This window comes from Lissotriton vulgaris, chromosome 12, assembly GCF_964263255.1.
Source record: "Lissotriton vulgaris chromosome 12, aLisVul1.2, whole genome shotgun sequence".
NCBI lineage: Eukaryota > Metazoa > Chordata > Amphibia > Caudata > Salamandridae > Lissotriton > Lissotriton vulgaris.
In genome coordinates this window covers 233,814,053-233,836,402 of record NC_141700.1, presented here as the reverse complement: position 1 = coordinate 233,836,402, position 22,350 = coordinate 233,814,053, and the positions used below count along the sequence as shown (strand labels likewise).

Sequence of the window (22,350 nt, the reverse complement as noted above, 5' to 3'; positions counted from 1 at the left end):
AAGGTCCTGTATTAACTCATTTTTCGTTCCCCTGATGAAGGGTCACAACCTCCACACATTGTTTTCTATTAGACAAAGGGGTGCCACAGGGCTCCTGTCTTAGCCCTACCTTATTTAACATCTGTGTGGCCACCCTTGCTAAGATCAGCAAAGTATTCAGATTCAATGTAACATCTTATGCAGATGCTACACAGTTAATTGTCTCCTGTGATGAAGATATGGCCAAAACTAAAATAAAATTTCCAGCCGGGATGATAGCAGTTGCTGATTGGATGACAGTTAGCTACCTTCAGTTGAAAGCTGACAAAACTGAAATTGTGCTGTTTGGTGGGGCTCAACAGCTTTGGTCCTCTGATTGGTGGACTTCAGAACCTGGCATAGCTCCAAGTCCTACACAAGTGAACAAAAAAATCTGTGCATCCAATTGGACCAAACTCGCTCCATGAAGGAGCAGGTTTCAACTACGATTGTCATATGCTTCTACACAATGCGCTTGCTGAGGAGAGTTTTTACCCTCCTTCCTCTGAGGCAAACCCTGGTACAGGGATTGGTCATCCGCCGTTTGGGCTATGGCAATGCACTTCTGGCCTCAGCAAATTCTTTAAAATATGTTGTCTGACACATAATTCCTTACTTGGAAAAGGTCCCAGCTATCTATCATTCTGACTCGTTCATTACTGCCCTCCTAGACTGCTGATATCTATTGACAAAGTGCTGTTGACTCTCCCACGTGTCAGAAACCGGTACAGGAGGCACATCCTTTTTATATCTTGCCCATCTGTATTGGAGTCGGTTGCCTCTGCACATTCGTATGTGCATGGGTCATCTCAAGTCTAGAAAACTATTGAAGACAGTGCTCTTTTAGAACAGTAATTTCTTGCTTGATATGTGCTTCTGGCCAGGCGCCGACATACCATACTAGGGGTGATTTGTGCACTGTATAAATTATATTAACTTAAGTTACCTAGGTGAGGTTTACAACCACATTTAAACTCAATGGAGAAGGCGTGGGGAGCAATCCCTGCAACTGTGATCATTCTTTTGGCTCCCTATGTAGAACTGCAGCCTCAATTAACTACTTCCCATCCGGTGACTCAACGCTTCCACATCTCACCTTTTAAACCATTCTTCCAACCAAACTATCATGTTGAAAACATGGCTATTTTCTGGATAACTGCACTATCCACATCCTGACAACAGAGCCCACAAAATAGTTGCACTGTAAGTGCAATCATCATCTTGCAACCCACAATTTGCAGACAACTGAACCAGCAAACTGTTTTCGATATGCAGGTAATCTAAGAAGGGCTGGCATATGGTTCGCCATGCATTATATAGCTATGTACTTGCCGATATAAAAGTTATGGCCCACAATAATACTACAACTATAACATGCAGCAGTCAGCAGCAAATTATAACTTAAACCTCTTACATTCACATAAGACATATCTGCTGTGAGGGTTGTCAACCACCAGCATTGTTCAGCCTTAAATAGGGCATCACCAACTGAACAGGCATGGAATAACTGAAGAAATCTATTACACATTTCTGGACAATTCAGAGGACTACAACATAGTCCACTACTGCAGGTTCCAAATATCTATAGAATCTGACTGCTTCTTTACATTTCACAAAGACACTCAGATATGGGATGATAATAAAAATGCCAATCCCAACAGATCTCTCTACTTCTCTCTCCCTCCAACCATGGCAGGTCTGGATGTCAGATTGGACAACCCCGTGCAGTACCTAGCTAAGCAGCAGACTAAAGCATAAGAAATATCATAAATGGACCTGCAGAGCTTTCCAAATTTGCCAGCATACTGGAAACCATAAAATTGCATATTTGTCTCACACTTCATCATCCACCACACTGCTAGACGCTGTGTCCCATTAGATAATTGAACCTCAGTGGTCATCACGCACAACATGGAAACACTTCCCACACGAGATCAAAACAAAGATGAAATCCTTCCAACCACAGGCTCTATGCAGTGTAGCATGCTACAACCACGTAGACAAGTGCTTCAGTGTTCCACATAGGGCTATATAAATGCTGCAATACAATACACTACAATACAATGTGTAAGTGGTAGATCTTTCGGACATCTTATGGATAAAGCTCACAACTCAGTTATGCTCCCCATCAGGTCCATTCCTTCCCTTTTAATCTTCCATCAACAGCCTAAAACACATATTTTTCTGGCATATTATTTCCTCCTCTCAGTCTGAATCAAGTGCCAGGACACCCTTTTGGGTAACATGCACTTTAGGAATGATCAATCAATCATTCAGTTACTGGATTTCCATTTTTGAAGAGTTTCACTTTAGTAAATGTAGTCATCCAGTGTCTTATGTTTTAGGAATCTTAAAATGTTAATTTGAAGAAGGGGTGTAAGGGAGAGGAATTAAAAAAATGGAGTATCATTTGTGTTATCAGACTAGGCACCAAAGGTGTCAGGCGCAATCAGTACCAGCAGAGAGAGAAAGAATATTTAAAACCATAAAAGAAGCAGTCAAGTGCCTCACCGATTACAGCTTGATAGATAAGACTAAGAAGCATAGTGGATTGGAAAACTGTGTCAAATATATCAAAGAGGTCAAACAGAAAGAGAATAGAGGAGAGGCGTTTGCAGGTGGGAGATGTAAGGAAACTAGAGCTCCGAGCTAGCTCAGTCTTGGTCTTGTGGCATTTGCAATTTTATGATGCAGAATATTTAATAAACAGAAAGAAGAAGACAGGTAGTAAATGAGCCCCCTGAACACCTGATTTGGCTTTGTGTAACCTCAGAGATTGAGACATTTCATCTTCTGGCACATTGTTGTTAATCAGACATAATTTCTTTCATCAGGTGGCTGAGAAAAGAGCTGCAGCTGTGTCTTAGCATTATGGCAGTGGCAGTAGTTTTTAAGATCAAACTCAAGCTTAAAATTGAGTAAGATGCTAGTGCTTCAGCATGGGGCGACAAACAAAAGTATATAAAAAAGTGATAGATGGAATCCTTCATTAATCTCAGCCATTTGTTATTACTCGGGCCACATCCCATTCCATTGTTATTTTACACACCAGGCCACCTCAGCTTGGTGACAGCTATATGCAAATCAGTCTTGACCCTGCTCCAATGGAAACAGTCCCTTCTGAACTGCTAAGCCAGGTCCTCCATGAACCATGACAGAAGCAACGCAGGGCTGGGTTTGCCTAGTATTGGGCTAATCAGCCAGGTACAGCTTGGTTCCAGGGACAGAGTGTGCACGGGGCACACGTCCGAGCATACCCGTCCCACTTAGTGTGACACACTAAAGTATACAAAAAAGTGATGGATGGAATGCTTGAATTATTCTCCGCTACTGGTAATTGCCTGGGGCCACATCCCAATCCATCGTTATTCTGCACCTCATGCCCCCTCGGCTTGGACCCAGATATATGCAAATCAATCTTGGCCCTACTTCAATGGGAACAGTCCTGCCTGAACTGTCAAGCCAGGTTCTCCCTGAACCGGAACACAAGCAGCGCAGGACCAGTTTCACCCTAGTTAGGGCTCATCAGCCAGGTATAGCTTGGTTCCAGTGCTACAGTATGCACTGGACCTGTGTCTCAGCATACCCATCCCACTTATGGACAAACAAGAGTATCATCCCAATCCATTGTTATTTTTCACACCAAGCCACCTCAGCTTGGCCTCACCTATATGTGAATCAGCCTTCACCCTGCTCAAATCATATCATCTCAGTCCGAACAGGTCCTCCTTGAACCAGAACACAAGCAAACCAGGATCTGGTTCAACCTAGTTAGGGCTCATCAGCCAGGTATAGCTTGTTTCCAGTGACCCAGTGTGCTCGCACCCCAATTAGGGTGACACAAAAGTATAGAAAAAAGTGATGAATAGAATGCTTGAATTAATCTCAGCCACTGGTAATTGCTTGGACCACATCCCAACCCACTGTTATTCTGCACCTCATGCCACCGCAGCTTGGACCCAGATATATGAAAATCAGTCTTGACTCTGCTCCAATGGGGCTAGTTCTGCCTGAACTGCCAAGCCAGGTTCTCCCTGAACTGGAACACAAACAGTCCAGGACTGGTTTCACCAGAGTTGGGGCACATCGGCCAGATATAGCTTGGTTCCATTGACACAGTGTGCACGGGACCTACGTCTGGGCAACCCGTCTCATTTAGGGTTGACAAATAAGAGGATACAAAACAGTGATGGATGGAAGGCACAAATTAATGCCAGCCACTGGTAATTTCTCGGTCGCATCCCAATCCATCATTATTTTGCACACCATGCCACTTTAGCTTGGACCCAGCTATATCCGAATCAGTCTTGATTCCAGTGGGAACAGTCCAGTCCAAACTGCCAAGCCAGGTCCTCCTTGGATGATGTCACTTCTGGAGTGTAACACATGCGGCATGGAAAAGGGGTATGGCCATCTGTCATATTATGCGGCAACACATATGTTTGTCTTTGACAGAAGGTATTGAATGCTACCTTTTTTAAAGAAATGTGTTACCAATTTAGTTGTCCAGTACACTACAGAAAACAAGGATGATTTCATGTTCTACCAAGAATATACTTTGCACAGTCTACAAGGAACCAACATTTGAACTTTTATCTCAGAGGGGCATTCAATATCGTCCCAAAAGGAGTTAGTCTTTATTTTATCCTCCCAAGACAAGACACATAGTTTAGGTGCAGTCACCTTTCGGTACTAGTATATAGGGAAATTTGATTTAAGCATAGATCATTAACAGCTATTATGTGGTGATTAAGAGTCTTTTATTATGCATTGCATAGTTATCAAAATTACGTGAATCTTGCACCAAACCGATCTGCCTGCCGACAGACCACACTAGGGTCGGTTGTCACATAAAGTATAGAGGGAGGTTCGAAGCAGCTTGAGGGCTTATGGAGCCCAGCTGAGAAGTTTTTGATTCTTTCGCGATATTTTACCTGTTTTTGATTTGCCACTGACGGCTGTAAACTAACAGTTCATCCATATAACAATGAATTCTCATGGAGGCGTGCCGGGGAAAGGAAGGAATAGGAAGCATGTCACATGAGCTCCACATAAACGGCCAAAAACATCTTTAACCCTCATAATTTAGTGCAAGAATGGCCACCATATTGAAGAGGAATCAATTGCAGGTTTTGCTGTGACTTGACTCAATGCAGGTCTCTGGAGAAACTGGAAAAGTAACATCTGGGGAGAAAAGCCCCCTTGCGTCCTAAGATTGAAGTGGAGGTTGAGGTATGCCAGTCGGAGCAATGGTAGCAAAGGGGCACCATTTGAGCTGGCAGAGGTTCAGAAGCCTGAGAGGGCAACAGGGGTACCTGGGTACACCTTCAATAGCGCAGATGAGAGGCTGCCCACTTCCCGTTGGAAAAGGCTGACAACTTGAATGTGGCGTAACAGCCAGGGCTGCCGACTATGGAGCTGTGAAACCAGGTTCGAGCCTCGCCGTTGGCTCAACACCCTGTGATTCTGGGCAAATCACTTCATCTCCCCGTGCCTAACAAAAATTAATGTGTCCTTGTGTAACGTAACTGGTGCTCATGTAAATAACTGGTGCTCATGACAAGTGATCCTATACAATCGGGTCGAGTTAGCGCTATAAAAAAAGTGCAAAAAAATATATACATCTAGTTGCGCAGGGTCAAAGGTATGACTGTGCGTAAAACACACTTGAAGTGGAACTGGGCAGGTGGCACCTGCGTCCAGGTAAAGGGATTAAGGGTGGGCAGTGTTGAGCATGTTGACCCAATGGCCACATGCCTCTGGGAGGAAAAGAAGCCCACAGGAGGGCAGAAGACAAGAGGCAAGTGTAAACGTTTGCTCCCCCAAGGTGGTCTCATGAGTGCATAAGGATATTATTCATTAGAAAGATCCAGAGGCAGATAGAGAGCGAGTGCCTCATCTGGAGGAGACAATACAGTCAGAGGGATAAGCTTAGGAGCTGTTGCAAGAAGGAACCCGATGTAGTTATAAGCAGGCTAAACAATGGAGCGAAGCAATAGAAAACGAAATATTGCCGCAGACAGGTCAAAAAGTGGTGCTCATGTGTGAAGGAGGCCAGATGTTGACCCAAGCCAACTAGAGAAAAGTGCTACTGAAATGGGGGATTTAACTTTATTGAAGAGTAACTTCTGAAAGGAAAAGCCAGACGATAAGTGTCAAATTTCGGATACCATGCACAGACGTATGGCAGCAGCAAGACACATAGAAGCCAAGGATAAACATGTGTTGTGAAATGCTGTTGTACTTGTATAAAGGAAGCTTAAATGAAATGCTCATGCTCCACAACTGCTGTTTAATGGGTCAAGAAAGACAAGGGTAATGAAGACTAATCATCCACTACCTGAAAAAAGTCCAGAATTAGTAGGTAAGAAGATTTTCAGGAGAATTTAGGAATCGTAATGCAGATGACTAGAGTTAAATCCAATCCCTGTCTTCAGACATGCTCATAGCCAGTGCTTAATTTTAGCCGGTGGTTGCCGGTGGGGCGCACCAGCACAAATTTTTGCGACTAACACTTATTTTTCTTATCAGACATTGGCCAAAAGCAAGAGAGGAAAAAACAAACTAGAGGTAAACAAGAAAGAGAAAGACCTTTACAAAAAAAAAGGAGAAAGCAGGATCCTGCAAGAGCGGCATGAAGCGACAGGGAGTGTCTGGGAGTGGATTGAAAGATGCATCCGGCGGAATCAAGGCTAAACAACCTTTGTATTTGGTGCACCGAGATTTAATAGCGCTGACTGCAGGCTTGTGAGCAGAGCTTTGGGCTCTGGCACTTATTCTTTTACAAATTAACCACTGCCATAGGCAAAATCTGAACATATACAATCAAGTGAATGACCTACCTCCAAAACTCACCAACAGTTTATTTATCACTCTCTACTAATAGATGTGTGGTGAACCCTCAGTCAGGCCCAGACTGGCAACCAAAGCAGCCCTGGCAATTTTGGTGGACCAGCCCTCCTGGTAGGTTGGGGGGAGGAGGAGGGTGCACTGATGCTTTTGCTACTGGGGCCAATATTGCGGCACTATTGCAAAACCGACCCTCAGTAACAAAACCAGCCACATCAGCTGCAAAACCGGCCCCCACCCTTCCAGCCTCCAACGGGAAATGCCTGATGCCCGTTACGGCCAGTCGGGCCTGCATCAGATGTCACCCATGACGTGTTATTCCTCCCTTTAGCTCATATGCCTACCTTTTCCCCTATCATCAAACCTTCCAGGCCCTTTCTCCAACCACCCATGATTCCATTTCCTCTGTATAACACAGGGATAACGTAGGTCGTTTTCACGAGTGAGGCATTACTTCTGCCTTCCACTTTGAGGACAAGGAGTGTAACTGGCGAGAGGGAACCCTAAAATTAATTTGCTAATGTTATATATGAAAAACGTTTCTGGGGGTCAGCTGATTTTGGCCAAATGAATATCCATGTAAACCCACTTGATAAATGAATATGTGTTACTTGATAATCACCCAAAAAGGTGAATCCAAAATTCGGATTGTCTGTTTTATAAAAATTTTGATTTACTCACCACTGTAGTTAGGAACGTTGGAATCGTTAAAAAACACGTATTCTATTACAGTCAATAACAACACAAAGTGCATATGACTGTGTCACAATTAACTGCTGATGTGACGAAAGAAACAAACAACTACTGAAACCACACACAAAGTGTCCTAGTGTATAAAATGCAAAAAGCTATGCATCATAGTCTTATATCTACGATGTGGGTGAATTATGCTCTTTCAGCACTTTAGCTTTTTGTAAAAGTATGACTGAAAATATACTAAAATCTCGAGCACCTTATGGTACATGGATTGACCACATAGTGCTGATCAACCCACATGCGCCATCCACACTTTCTGTACTGCTTTTGTTTCATATTGGGGTACAAAAGGGGGTGGTGATGGGCGGAGCATCTGAATCAATCAAACACTCACACCCAGTCAAAAGATCTGGGTTTAATCCATCACCGTTCTTTAGCCCACTCTGCCACCCCAGTTCAGACATGGCTACATGCAAATCAGTCTGACCCTGTGCCTCATGGGAACAGTCCAGCCCGAACTGCCAAGCCATGTCTTCCCTGGACTGGAAACAAGCTTCTGAGGACCGGTTTCTGGCATTCCAGCCGTCTTCAGCCCGGATTGCTTGAATCCAGTGGCAAAGTGAGCAAGGGACTCTCCTCTGAGCATACCCTGCCACACTTATGGCGGCCAAAAGTGGTACAAAAGGGGGTGGTGATGGACGGAGCATCTGAATCAATCAAACACTCACACCCAGTCAAAAGATCTGGGTTTAATCCATCACCGTTCTTTAGCCCACTCTGCCACCCCAGTTCAGACATGGCTACATGCAAATCAGTCCAGCCCGAACTGCCAAACCATGCCTTCCCTGGACCGGAAACAAGCTCCTGGCTTACTTCCAGGCTCGTTCTTGGAACTCAGGGGTAACCCTGCCGTACTACAAGAGTTATTCAGAAACAAATATTTTTCAATTGGGCCTTTCATCTATATAATCGTTACTGTACTGTTAAATTTCCATGTGCAATCTTTTTCCCAAATTGTTTTAGCTTTGAAATGATCAAATAAATCCAAACGTGAAAGCAGGGGCGTAGATGACAATAGTGCAGCAGGTGTAGTGGCACTGGGCACAAACGCTGTGGGGGGGGGGGGGGTCCACTGCACCCCCGTTATTGATTTTTTCACTGCCAAGTAGAGGGCGATGGGGGCCCATTTTCCTTGTTGTCTTTGTGACCCATGGCACCGTTGCTTCGCCACTGAATGCAGGATACCTAATGTGTCAACGATTATACGATCACCTCGAGTCCAGTATAAGTGGCAATTTTCCAAGCCAGGACCTCTGTGCATGTAAGCAGGGCTTAAGTTGGGCCGGTCCCTCTGGGTCTCAAATCCAGTTAGAATTATGTAAACAGACATTCAAATGGTCCCTATCAGGCCTTATATTCATGTCCTTAACTTTACTGGCATAACACTTATCGATTTTGGAACAACGAAAGTTAAAAACGTAAAGGTAATCAATGTCAGCAATTTAATTCCTGATTATATTTCACGTGTTTTACTTAATCTTGCATTCCTAAGAGTGCTAGCTATTGTGTTTTTTTGTATAGCATATTACTCTTCTATAGTGTATAGTGCATAGTTTGATTATAAGTGAACATAACAGGAGTGATTGAGACACTCTGAAGGCCACTACCCCCTCCACAGGCCTGAGTAAAGTTTCATTCACAGTCGTACAATTTCAGAATTGAAACATTTTCATTCTTATTTACAACACAATCATTGTTACTAGTCATTTATCAAAAGCAGCTAACAACCATGGACAAAGCCAATAGTTTTGGCTGGTTTTAGGTGTATGTCAGTTGTGTTAATATCTGGAAGCACAAGCAGAAAGCTCGGAGAGGCACCAAAATAGAGGTCGGGAGCCAGACTATGGGAATCACAGAAATGTAGTTTGTGTTTAAGCCACTCCCTTACTTACATAGGCCACGCCCCTTTTAGAGACCACCCACACACACTTTTTTCATCCCACTTAAAGTCTTCGATATGAGTTAGATGCTCAGCAGGGCACCCTGCAGGAGGGCAAAAATCCTACTTACAGTGTAAAAAACTGTGTTACATGGTCATTTTAGAATCATTATTTCTTGATTAAATGGTTAAAAAACAGCAAGTCTACAGACATTGCCTATTTCTTCACAAAGTAGTTTCTAGTAACAACTAGACACATGTTCTGCTTGTGCTTCAGGTGACCAGCATGACATTTGTGCCAAAGGAGACTGTAATTTGCTCGTCGTTATCATTTACTCGCGTGGTGAGGATTATCATTAATATAATTGGCCCCTTGAGTCCATGAACAGTTCATTTCATGCTTCACAAAGACTCACCCTCTTCACTTCCGGCCAGGTCTGTGGCCTCGACGCGTAAGGTGTACTGCGTTGACGTACTTGCTCTCAGTGACGCATCCTGTAGAGTTATCACGCCTGAATCCTTCTCGATGTGAAACATGAAATTATTGGGAACAGGCGGATCTTGCTCAAGTATTTTATAACATAATTTCGCATTGTCTGTGGCGGGATCATCGGCGTCTTCCGCTCTCACTAGGACAATTTGAGTACCTGTCAGCACAGAAATTGTACAGGATGAAATGTCAGATCAGAAAGTCCATGTAAATACCATCTAAAACAACATCTCTGTGCATCAGTGCACTGCCTGTAACCAAACATAAAACATAAAGTGTTCAGCAGAATCTGACTCACGTTTTGCAGCTATTTCGTATTTTGTTTTAAATTAATCCATGCTTTTATTTGAGGGTTTAGTATATTGAAACTTCCTTTGAATAGTAAAACAATAAAACACTAATGTATTTATTTTCAATATAATCAAAATTGGATAATTCTAGAAGACGATTACAGTGTGTGTCACAGTTGATTGTCAAATTGTACATGGAACAAATCAAACAAAAGCAAATAGGAGTGTAAAACGCAGGAATTAACATACTTGGTTAAATTATCGATGCTATCCCTTAAAATGTATGCTTCAGGTACCCTATTTTTTGATTGCAGGTATTTTTTTAAACTAACTATTTGGTTTTTGATAACACTTATTACTTAATGATACTTTATATTGTTATGTTATTTGAAATTGCATAATGCTAATTACCTTTTCTATGGCTTCATAGGGCATTCTCACACTGGGCGCCATTTTGTACAGAAATCGCATTATGCTAATTACCATTTCTATGGCTTCATAGGGCATTCTCACACTGGGCGCCATTTTGAAGAGAACTGGGCAGGTCATCAGTCGTGTATGGTGTTTCTTGAAGGTGAAATACTAGTAAACAGTATGTTCAATTGCTAGTTTGGAAGTGGTTCTGTTGATTAATGTGAAGGTAAATTGTGCTTGCTCTTGAGAGTTATTTGTACAGTCCTAAGAGTATGGGTAGGTGTAGGGAAGAACTCATGTTTTTCGCCACTGGGTGTTTGTTGGTCCATTGTTCTACTGGAATAAAGTGTTTTCTATCTATACATGAGAGTCCAGGAGGGTGATAGTGATGTGATGTTATGCACACGAGGGGCAATGAGATTATGCTAGAGATATTGGAGTGGTTCTTCCGTGTATGATATTGTATGATATTGCTGTGCTCGGCCGTGCTGTTGGTTTGACTGCATTCTGCCAACTATGAGGCCACTCTGCCCTGCTGTTCATTTGAATGTTTGAGATTGACTTGTGTACTGTCTTGGAATGTGCGTTTGGCGATAGAATGTTGCTGCAAATCAGAATAAACATTGATTAGGGGCAACCAGGCGTATGATGGGAGTGTGTGTGTGATATTGAATGTTTATCCTGTTCTTCATTTCTGCGTGATCAGTGTGTCTTGGGCTTCAGAGATATGAGCATCTTAAAACTTTACATTTTACAAGCCAGAGCTTGTGCATATATAAATCTGATACCCAGCAAAACTTTCTACAGGGAGGGAACAAGTTTGGTTTGTAGGAAAGAGCAGAGTGTGAAAAATTGTGTGCAATATGATAGTTTTTGAATCATTACCTAGCTTGCCCCTTGTCTATGGCCTTCAGTTCCTGTTTGTTCCAAACTGATCCAGTGGCAGTGCAGCCGCTCAGGTTTTCCAGCTGGGGTTTTTCTCATTCACCATTCTTTCCGCCAACGGAAGCCTCACCCATCCCAGTACCGACTTAATAAAGGACGCAGCGCAACCGCGTAGCAGACTCTTGCAGGGGGCATGCAGCTGCTGCACCAAAGGCATGCCAAGCAAAAGCACGTCTACAGCGGTCACGTCTACACAGCATCCAGTATCATGAGCCTTGGCCTACTGCCCCCGAAGATACACCATTGCCAAGCTCGACACCCTCGACTCCGGACGTCGCAACAAACACTGCCACTGGCACCGACCCACGCTCCATGGTAGGACCTTTCACCTGCACCCATAGTCACTTCACCTGCCACTGCACATACATCAGCCCACTGACCAGTCCCACACCACGAACAAACAACAGACACCACCTGAAAAAAACACAAACAAGCATACACCCTTCTCAACACCTGCTGACTATGCAAGCATTCTACAAAATTATGAGACTTCATCACCACCCTCACACCCAACATCATCTTCCTCACTGAGACATGGCTCAACCACATATCAGCTCAAGACATTGCCACAGTGATCACCGACAGATATAATATCACTCACCAGGATCGGACCAACAAGCCAGGAGGAGGAACAACCGTCATCCTCAAAGCGACCATACAGTGTACCAACACCACCAACAACACCACCCCCATGGAACATCTCAACTTCAAGCTCCACACAGATAACAAGACAAGCATCAGAGGCACTCTTGCAAACCAGCACCAGGCCAGCGCTCCATCTTTTGCAACACCATTGCAGACTTCATTGCGCCCCTAAACTTAGACTCCAAGGACAACATCTTCCTCAGCGACCTAAATTTCCACATCGACAACCCCAATGACAAAACACTGCACGTCATTGACAGTATGAGGAGCCTTGGATTGACCCAGATTGTCCCCTACCGTACACACACACTGCAGGACACATGCTGAACCCAATTTTCACCTCCAGCAACCGCATAAAATGCAGCCATATCACAGAACTCACATGAACTGTTCATTCCATTGTTCACTTCAGTGTCTCCGTCCCCCACCCCGCCACCCCCAAAATGATCACGGGCCCCACCGAAGGTGGAACAAAATCTCAGAGGCCAGCTGGGCGATTGCCCACAACACCTCCAACCCTGCTACTGCCACCAACCACAAACAGGGAGTGAAAAACTACAATGCCTGGATCACCAATTGCGCAGACAGCATCGTCCTCATCAAGAACAGGATCCAGAGAAAGCCCTCCAAAAAGGCCAGCTGGTACACCCAAGTACTCAGCACAGCAAAACAAGACATCAAACAGTTGGAGAGGACATGGCATACCAGCAAGGACACCTCTGACAGGGCAGCCTTCAAGACCTCCCTCACCCTATACCACGCTAGCTGAGGGCAATAAAGAAGACAGCCCTTGCAGGACGCATCAAAACTGGCGACAACAACTCCAAGGAACTTTTCAACATGGTTAAGGTATTCTCCAACCCAACTGCCAGCGAAAACAACATCACACCCTCAAAGGAGCTTTGCAGCAACTTCGGCCACTTCTTCCACGACAGGATTGCAACTATATATAGAAACCTGGAACCCCAACATACACCTACGGACTTCTTTGACAGATACACCACCACTGCAACCAACACAAACCACACACGGACCACCTGGAACATCCTCTCCACCCATGACACCACTTCCACCATGAAATCCATTCACCAGGGAGCGCCCACAGACCCATGCATGTGCTACATCTTCAATCTCAGAAGCCAAAGCATCAGCCAGGAACTCACCATTCTACTCAACACCTCTATCACTACTGCAACATTTTCCGATGCCTGGAAAGATGCCGTAGACACACCACTACACAAAAAACTCTCCACCAAACCCGGTAAACTAAAAACTACCAGCCAAACTCCCAGCTCCCATTCACAGCGAAGGTACTGGAAAAGATTATGAACATCAAGTCATGACACCTGGAGCGGAGCCAGCAACTCAACGCCTCCCAATCCGACTTCTGCAGCTATCACAGCACAGAAACTACCCTGATCACAGCCCTGACGACATCCGAACCCTCATCAACCAAGGAAAAACAGCAGCTTTAATCCTTCTCAACCTCTCAGCATACTTCAACACTGAATCCCACCACACGCTGATTGAAAGACTTCACCACATCAGCACTGAAGGGGGCGCGCTTAGATGGATCACCTTCCTCACGGCAAAATGCAGAGGCTCCACCTCCCAACTTTCACCTTTGAACCAAAGAAGATCACCTGCAGTGTCTCCCAGGGCCCATCCCTCTTCCCCACTCTGTTCAACACATGTATGACTCTGCTGGCCAACATCTTCAGATCCCACGGTCTCAATATCATTTCTTACACAAGCAACATCAAAATCATCCTCTCACTCAAGGACGACCCCACCACCAGAACCAACTTCCACAGATGCATGACAAACATCGCTGACTGAATCAAGAACAATGGCCTGCAGCTGAACACAGACAAGACAGGAGAACTGATCTTTGGCAACCGCAGCAACACATAGAATGATCTGGTGGTCATCAGACCTAGGACCTGAACCCACTCCCTTCAACCACGCCAGAAACCTCGAAATCATCATTGACAACAAGCGCACCATAAAATTACAGATCAACACCATCTCCTCCGCCTGCTCTCTCACTCTCTGTATGCTACGCAAGATCTTCAATTGGCTACCCCTATACCCAAGACGCACCATGACACAAGCCCTAATCATCAGCAAACTGGATTACTGAAATTCCCTGTATGTAGGAATCGCCACACACCACCGACATTGACTTTAGGCTATACAGAACGCCGCAGCCAGACTCATCCTTAGCCTTCCCCAACGAACCCATATCACACCCCACCTCAGGCAACTCCACTGGCTCCCCATACAGAAGAGATGCCAAATCAAGCTGCTGACCCATGCACATAAGGCTCTGCACAACCAAGGACCCTCCTACACCAAACCACCGCCTGAACTTCCACCAACCATTGAGAAGACTATGCTCCACCTCACTTTCACTTGCCCATATATCCAGCATCTGCTGAAGCAGAAGTGTAGGACACTCCTTCTGCCACATCCCAGCAAATATCTGGAACAGCCTCCCCACACATCTCCGAACCATCACCTCACCGCGGAATTCCAAATGGCCCACAAGACCTGGCTGTTTGAATAAGCCTTCAGGACCTGCAAGCGCCTGGATACCCTATTGGATAATTAGCTGTGCTTTATAAATCCTGATTGATTGATAGATTGTTGTCTCTCTGTCTGAAGGAGCATGGGAATTAGGGGTGGGCAGAACTTGTGGAACTTTACTCCACAGAATTCCACTGAGCTACATGAAAACTCCACGAGATTCCCCGGGGTTCTGAGAATGGGCGGAAATCGGCATTTCACTCTTCTTGAGCTGATTTTTAGTGCCGGGAGCTCATTCCATGCTGAAGGATAAGCTTAAGTGGCATCATGTAGCCCACCAGAGTGCGCTGCTGCTCTAATTGATTTTGCTGCCACTCAAGTAGATTTTCTACTTGAGTGGCACCTTTCTCACTGCCCTTGTTGGGAAAATCTCACTGGATGCCCTTCTAGTGCCCGAAAATCATGCTAGGAGTTGCCAATTCTTGCCTGCACTCACCAACTTACATTGGCGAGCCGTGCGCGAGAATATACTACGTCACATGGAGGTTAGCGGAGTTTAACCGGAACTCTGCATTACAGCCGCAACACAGAGTGGCCAAAACTCTGTCAACTCTACAGGTGGAGTGGAATTTATCATGGCCCCCTAATGGGAATGAGCATGGCTAAAAACATTGCCTATTTCATACAGCAGATATTTAGTATAGTTCAAAATAGCATGTGTGCAAGAAATGTCCTAACAGCCATGTCTCCTACAAAGTTCTGGGTATGATGCATATTATTTTATATTTATGAGAACGACGATGGTGTACAGTCAAAATATCGATTTTTAAATATGGACCTACCTTAATATCGAGTTTTTAATATCATAGGGACAGAATGTCGAAGTCAAGAATATCGTGGACCAAAATATCGACCTTAGGGTAAGTCAAATTGTTTTTTTTTAATATCAAAGTAAGTAATATCGAAATAAGTAATATTGTTAGCAAAAATATCGTCAATGATATCGATTTTTTTTAGTGTGTATTTTAGTATGTATTTTATATGTATGTTTAACATTTTATTTTAATGTATTTTCATAATTTTTAAAAATATGTATTAAATGTTTAGAAATGAGTAATTTTTTTAAGTACATTTTGCGTTTTAGTACCAGAGCTGGTTGTGGTTTCTAGGGGAATAGGGTGGTAAGTAAATTAATTAATTCATTACTCAATTAATATATTATTTATTGTTATTGATTATTAATGTATTGCTAATTAATTATTAATTGGTAATTATTTTGTGTTCATTTATAGTTATATTAATGATAATTAATGATAATTAATGTATTATTAATTGTATTTATTGTTATTGTTACTTTATTGTTAATTAATTATTAATTGGTAATTAACTGTTATTAATTGATTATTGGGTACATTGATTGTGTGATATTTTTTATGGGTAGTGGGTTGTGGGTTTATAAGGAAATAGGGTGGGAAGTAATTAAATTATTTAATTAATTATTGTTTTTATTTTTTGTTATTGATCATTAATTTATTGTTAATCAGTTATTAATTGGTAATACATTTTTATCAATTAGTTAATTTATATTTATATCAATTATAATCAATGTATTGTTATTGATTATTAATTTATTGTTAATTATTTTTTTATTGCTAAATATTTATTAATTGATTAATTTACAATTAAATTAATTGTGTTTTATTGATGTGTAGTGTGTTGAGTGTTAATGGGGGAATAGTGTGGGAAGTAATTTAATGTTATTTAAGTACATATTAATTTAACTTTATTGGTATTTATTAATAATATTTTGTTAATTAATTATTATTATGTTATTTATTTTACAAAAATTATTTAATTGATAAGTATGTTAATTTAACCTCTACGCTATCCTACATATCACACACTGTTACATTCACTATAGTTGGAATAGTAATTTTAACCTTTACGCTATCCAACACTTTCCCTACTGTTGCACTACCTGGAGTGGGAATAGTAATTTTTACCCCTACGCTATCCAACACTTTCCCTACTGTTCCACTCACTAGAGTGGGAATAGTAATTTTTACCCCAACGCTATCCAACACTTTCCCTACTGTTGCACTCACTGGAGTGGGTATAGTAATTTTAACCGCTAAGCTATCAAACACTTTCCCTACTGTTGCACTCATTGGAGTCGGAATAGTAATTTTAACCGCTACACTATCCAACACTTTTCCTACTGTTGCACTCATTGGAGTGGGAATAGTAATTTTTACCCCTACGCTATCCAACATTTTCACTACTGTTGCACTGTTTGGAGTTGGAATAGTAATTTTATTCCCTCCGCTATCTAATATTTTGTGTATTATTTTAGCTAATGTAGTATATAATTTATTTTAAAAAGATTAAAAATATATATTTTTTTATTTGTCATATATCTTTATTTAATTTTCATGTATATTATTGTTTTATGTGCATAGATTTATTGATAATTCATAAGATTTTTTAAAACAATTTAGAAGTTATTAAAATGTTTATTAAAACATATTAATAAGTAAGTCTATATTATATATTATATGTATATGTTTATTGTATTTTTGAATGATATATATTACTTATAATTTTTAAATATTTAAAAATATTTTTAACTGTGTTTATTTTAATTATTTGTATTATTTACTTTATTTTACATTTTTTTTAAACGATATCTTTAACAACAATATTTTCGGCATAGATATTTTTTTCCGATATTTTTGTACTTATCATAATGTAGATAGGATGTCGATATTCTTGATTTCGATATTTTTGCTGCAATATTTTTGTACGTCCATATTCTGATCGATATTTTGTCAGTGATTCAACAAGTATAAAATGGGTAACTTTGTTGACATTTTCTTGTTGTAATATTGAGAGCACTGTTGTTCAAATCAAATTACACATGTTTGAATTGGAAATAATGAACAGGGCATTTTAATCGAATGTCAATGGCAAACTTTCTCTGGCATGGAACATATTGTCTTGAGCTTTAATGTTGTCCAATTGTAATCTCTAACATTGTTCCTATGAAGGTATGTATCTCCAAATGTCGATTGCTATTGTTTTAAAAGCCAGGTCTCTCAATGAAATTGACACTTGCCCTGCAATGCATGTACAGGAGTTGATCAGTCCCATTCATAGCTGTTTTACCCCATGTTCCGACAGAGTACTCTACAGGATGCATAACTTTTAGAAGAAACTTTCTGGCCATTCTTCAAAAAACCAAGTACATTATCATAAATCCTGTTTGTGAGGTGTGTGCCATGGTGGACCCCTGAGTCTCTCCATGTACCTTCCTAAAGTATTTCCCTCAAGGAAAAAGCTGAAAACCATGCCATGAGTAATGGCTATTCATGCTGTCGCTCAACGTCTACAGCCCATACTGCATGTTTCTGTAATTGTTACATTCGAAATTTGGAAAGGGGATTCCCTCAGCTTCATGGGACATCCATAAAGCAAATTACAGAATGTGCCTTTCTGAATGTGCAGCAACTAGAATAGAAGTTTAAGTGAGGGTTTCATTCATGTTTAAGGAGCAGATGAATGAAGATAGTCAACACAGTCAAGAAAGAAATGTCAGATAAGTGGGGAGATAAAGATTTCATTACAAGACAAGGAGGCTACATTATGCATTAATCCTTTAATGCTACTCACAACAGCCGCTTACATCACAAAGGTAAAACAAAGAATTAGATGACATCACGTCAACAATATAAGGCATGAGCAGGAGTAGAGCTGCCTCTTTTAAATGCGGCTCACAACAGATAAGTACTACTCTTCAATCCTTTATTGTTGTTACCTTGCTTCTTAATCTATTCCTTTTGCTTATTGTATATTATTGTATATTATATTGATATGGTGCTTATACTTTACAATGTGCTTAGGTATTTTGACAAGCTATGGCACCTTTCCTGAATTCGCGCTGTGTCTCGCTCCCCGCCCCTCCCTTGATCGCTTTGTCTCGCTGCGATCCCCCCTCCCTCCCCTCCCTCGACTTCCAATCTATGGTCGTTGATTTCTGTTTCCCTTCCACTCCAAGGTTCCCCTTGTGTACCGACGCGTTGTGCGCACTCCTGCCTCCTGCCGCCTTTGTGGCTGAGTCTGTCTCACCTTACCGGGATACCGGTTGTATCACCTCCCGCTCTCCCCAACATACCGGTTCTTCAAAAACCTCCTGCTAAGCCCGACATCGCCACCTCTGCCCTTGGGACCGGAGGAATGGACCTTGGCAACAGAAGCGCAACGCTGTGTACCTGCTAAGGTCCATTCCTCCGTTTCGGTCGTCAAGCTGCTTGAGCGCTTCGGTTGCCCTTTCAAGTTGGGCTTTATCGACTGCACTCTTCAACCAGCTGTTTCCTGCCTTTCGAGCGCAACCCTCAATTTTGTGGCCTTTTAACTTTACCCTAATTAATACAGAACTTTGGTTAGGTTAGTTTAGGTTCATAAATAAAAAATATATAAAAAAAGTGGTTTATAACCTTACTTACTAATACTTAAACTAGTTATTATCATTAAAACACCCCCTTATTGTTATTTATAATTATTTAGTTATTATAAAATATTTAATTTTAATTTTAATTCATAATAAAAGAGATAACTCTCTTAACACCTCAGCTTTATAATATTACTTACCTGCCATGTCTGATTTAGAGTCAGATGACGCTGTGGCAAACTCGCCCAATCATAACAGCGACGCTTTCAAGTCTTTCCTTCAAAAGGAAATGAGGTCCTGCATGTTAGATACTTTGTGTGAGGTCATCTCTAATAAAAGGTCCCTTTTACTTGATGACAACACTTCCGATCCGGAAGTTGAACACTCTAAGGCTAATAAAAAAACTAAACATTGCCTAAGCACTGATGGAGGTCTCGCTACCTCAAATGAGATGTGAGGTCCAAGCACCTCAAAAAGCATGGGAGGCCAAAGCACCCCAAAAGGTAAGGTTGCCCCTCGCGGCACGCATGGTTTGGGTGACCCTAGTGGCACGAATTTGCTGGGCACCCTCAGCGGCTCAACTATTGTCAGTGCTCGTGTCGATCACAGCTCTGAGGAAGACGAGTTCTTCGACAATCCCGACGACAAATTCGTCCTGGATCTTGATGAGCAAGACACTGATGACTGGGACCTTAACACTTTCTCAGAGGCAGATTCCTCCCCCTCGTCGAAGGACGCGATCCTCGACCCTCTCGGTTAGGAAATGTTCTCCCCAAAAAACATCTCCCACCCTAACAGTAAAAAGTGGTATCCACACGATCACGTAGCTAAATTCGTGACCAAATGGCTGAGAAACTCTCTAGAAAGAGAATCGCGTAACACCATGAGGTCCGAGTGTCCTCGCCCATTCATAGAGGGTAAAGTCTGTCAAACACCTAACTTAGACCCCGACCTGATTAAGTTCTTGTTTAAGGTGGGCAAGGATCCAAGAAAAGGCCTGGAAAGGGCTCTTAAAGCCTGTCAAGATCGTCTTCTTGACCTACTAGGCCCCCTTACTAGGATCCTCGACCTTGCTGAGGAATCGCATATTTCCAACACACCCTTGGATATAAACCTAATAAAAGGTTAGAGCCATAGTACTCCTTGGGAATGCTAATTCCTCCCTCAATATTGAAAGGAGGAAATAGGTGCTTATTAGAATCAACCCGAAACTCGGGGATCTTGCAGAAAAAGAGCCATCGTGTAAGCCAAACGGCCTCCTCTTTGGAGAGGATATGATTAAAACTCTTGGCAAATACCTCGCAACATTTACAGCTTTGGACAAAGCCCGAAACAATATGAAACATGTTTTTGGTCAGGCCAGTAGAAGAGGCCGTTCTTCCGGCCGAAGGAATTTCCGGCCCTTCACTTACGGATGAGGAAGAGGTTCATCCGGTAGAGGCTTCTACCCCTCCAACACCAGACAGTACTTCCCACAGAGAGGAAGAGGTTCACGCGGAAGAGGCTTCCCCGCTCGTGGTGCTTCCAACAACACCACCCAAAGTAAGTGCTTCTCTTTCTTCTCCCCCTCCAAAGGTCGGGGGCAGGCTCAAACATTTCATTCACGTCTGGGAATCTTTGACTCAAGAACCGTGGGTTCTCGAAACAGTTCAGGGTTTCAAAATAGATTTCACAGAGATTCCTTTCAAATCCGCCACTCCCAATCCTCTGGTTCTTTCTTCAGAACATCTAGAGATCGTCAAAGAAGAGGTTTCTTCTATTTTTTAAGAAGGGCGCAATAATAGAGGTTCCTTGGTCTCAAAAGAATTTTGTAAGCACCCTTTTCCTAGTCGAAATGAAAGACAAGGGTTGGCGTCCAGTAATAAACCTTCGGGAGGTAAACAAGTACCTCGTCTACCGTCATTTCAAGATGGAAGGCATCCATCTGCTCAGTGACCTTCTACTCAAAGGAGATTGGCTGGTCAAACTGGACTTAAAAGATGCCTATTTTACCATACCCATGGCAATAGAACATCAACTTTTTCTCCAATTTATTTGGGACAATTGGCTTTTTCAATTTCAGGCCCTCCCTTTCGGTCTTTCATCCGCCCCTTGGTGTTTCACCAAGATCATGAGAACGATAGTCTCCGTCCTAAGAGCCAGGGGTATTCGTCTCATCATCTATTTAGACGATATCTTGTTAATGTCCCAATCTCACTTACAGATTCTAGAAGATCTGCAAACCTCCATGAACCTCATAGAGAGCCTTGGGTTCATTATAAACAAGCAAAAATCCATCCTTCTACCCTCCAAATCTCTGGAGTTCCTAGGCTTTACTGTGGACACGTCCAGGTATCTCATCTTACTCCCCAACAAGAAGATTGCCAAAATTCGGAAGGAGATCAGATTTGTCCTCAAACATCAGTCTCTCTCCCTCAGAGAATTGGCCAGACTTCTTGGTCTTCTTTCTTCCTCGATCCAAGCTATCTTCCCTGGTCCCCTGAACTACCGTGCTCTTCAGAGAGTGAAAGCCAAAGCTCTCAGATCCGGTCTTTGGTACGGAGACCAGGTTTCTCTGGACGAAGAAGCCAGACTGGAACTTTCTTGGTGGCTGGACAATTTGGATGCCTGGAATGGAAGAGCTATCTTTGGTTCAACTCCAGACTTTGTTCTAGAGTCAGACGCCAGCCTTCATGGTTGGGGTGCTCGTCTCCTCGACCAGGACACTGGTGGTGTATGGACCCCTTCGGAGTCTTCCCACCATATAAATTTCTTAGAAATGATGGCCGTGCTCTATGCATTGATGAGCTTCAGACAATCTCTTCAGGGCAGATCCGTTCTCCTGAAGATGGACAATGTTTCCGCAGTCTCGTATATCAACCGTCTCGGCGGTACGAGATCTGCCGGCCTATCAGATCTGGCCAAGAAACTCTGGATGTTCTGTCTGGAACACAAGATCTCCCTGAGGGCAGAGTACCTCCCCGGGAAATCCAATCTCTCAGCGGATTGGAACTCGAGATTCCTAGTAGATTTCAGTGACTGGAAACTCAATCCGACCGTTTTCAATTCTCTGGCTCACTATTTAGGTCCTTTCGATGTGGACCTTTTT

General features: G+C 42.6%; 1 protein-coding gene across 1 annotated transcript in view; it reads right to left on the bottom strand.

The window, feature by feature from the left end:
- CDH16 (cadherin 16) overlaps window positions 1-22,350 on the bottom strand; it is a 777,195-nt gene that overhangs the window by 444,778 nt on the left and 310,067 nt on the right. The window contains exon 10 of the mRNA XM_086947729.1: window positions 9,919-10,149. Within this exon, the coding sequence (XP_086803855.1) occupies window positions 9,919-10,149 (231 nt within the window). The remainder of the gene's footprint in view (window positions 1-9,918; window positions 10,150-22,350) is intronic.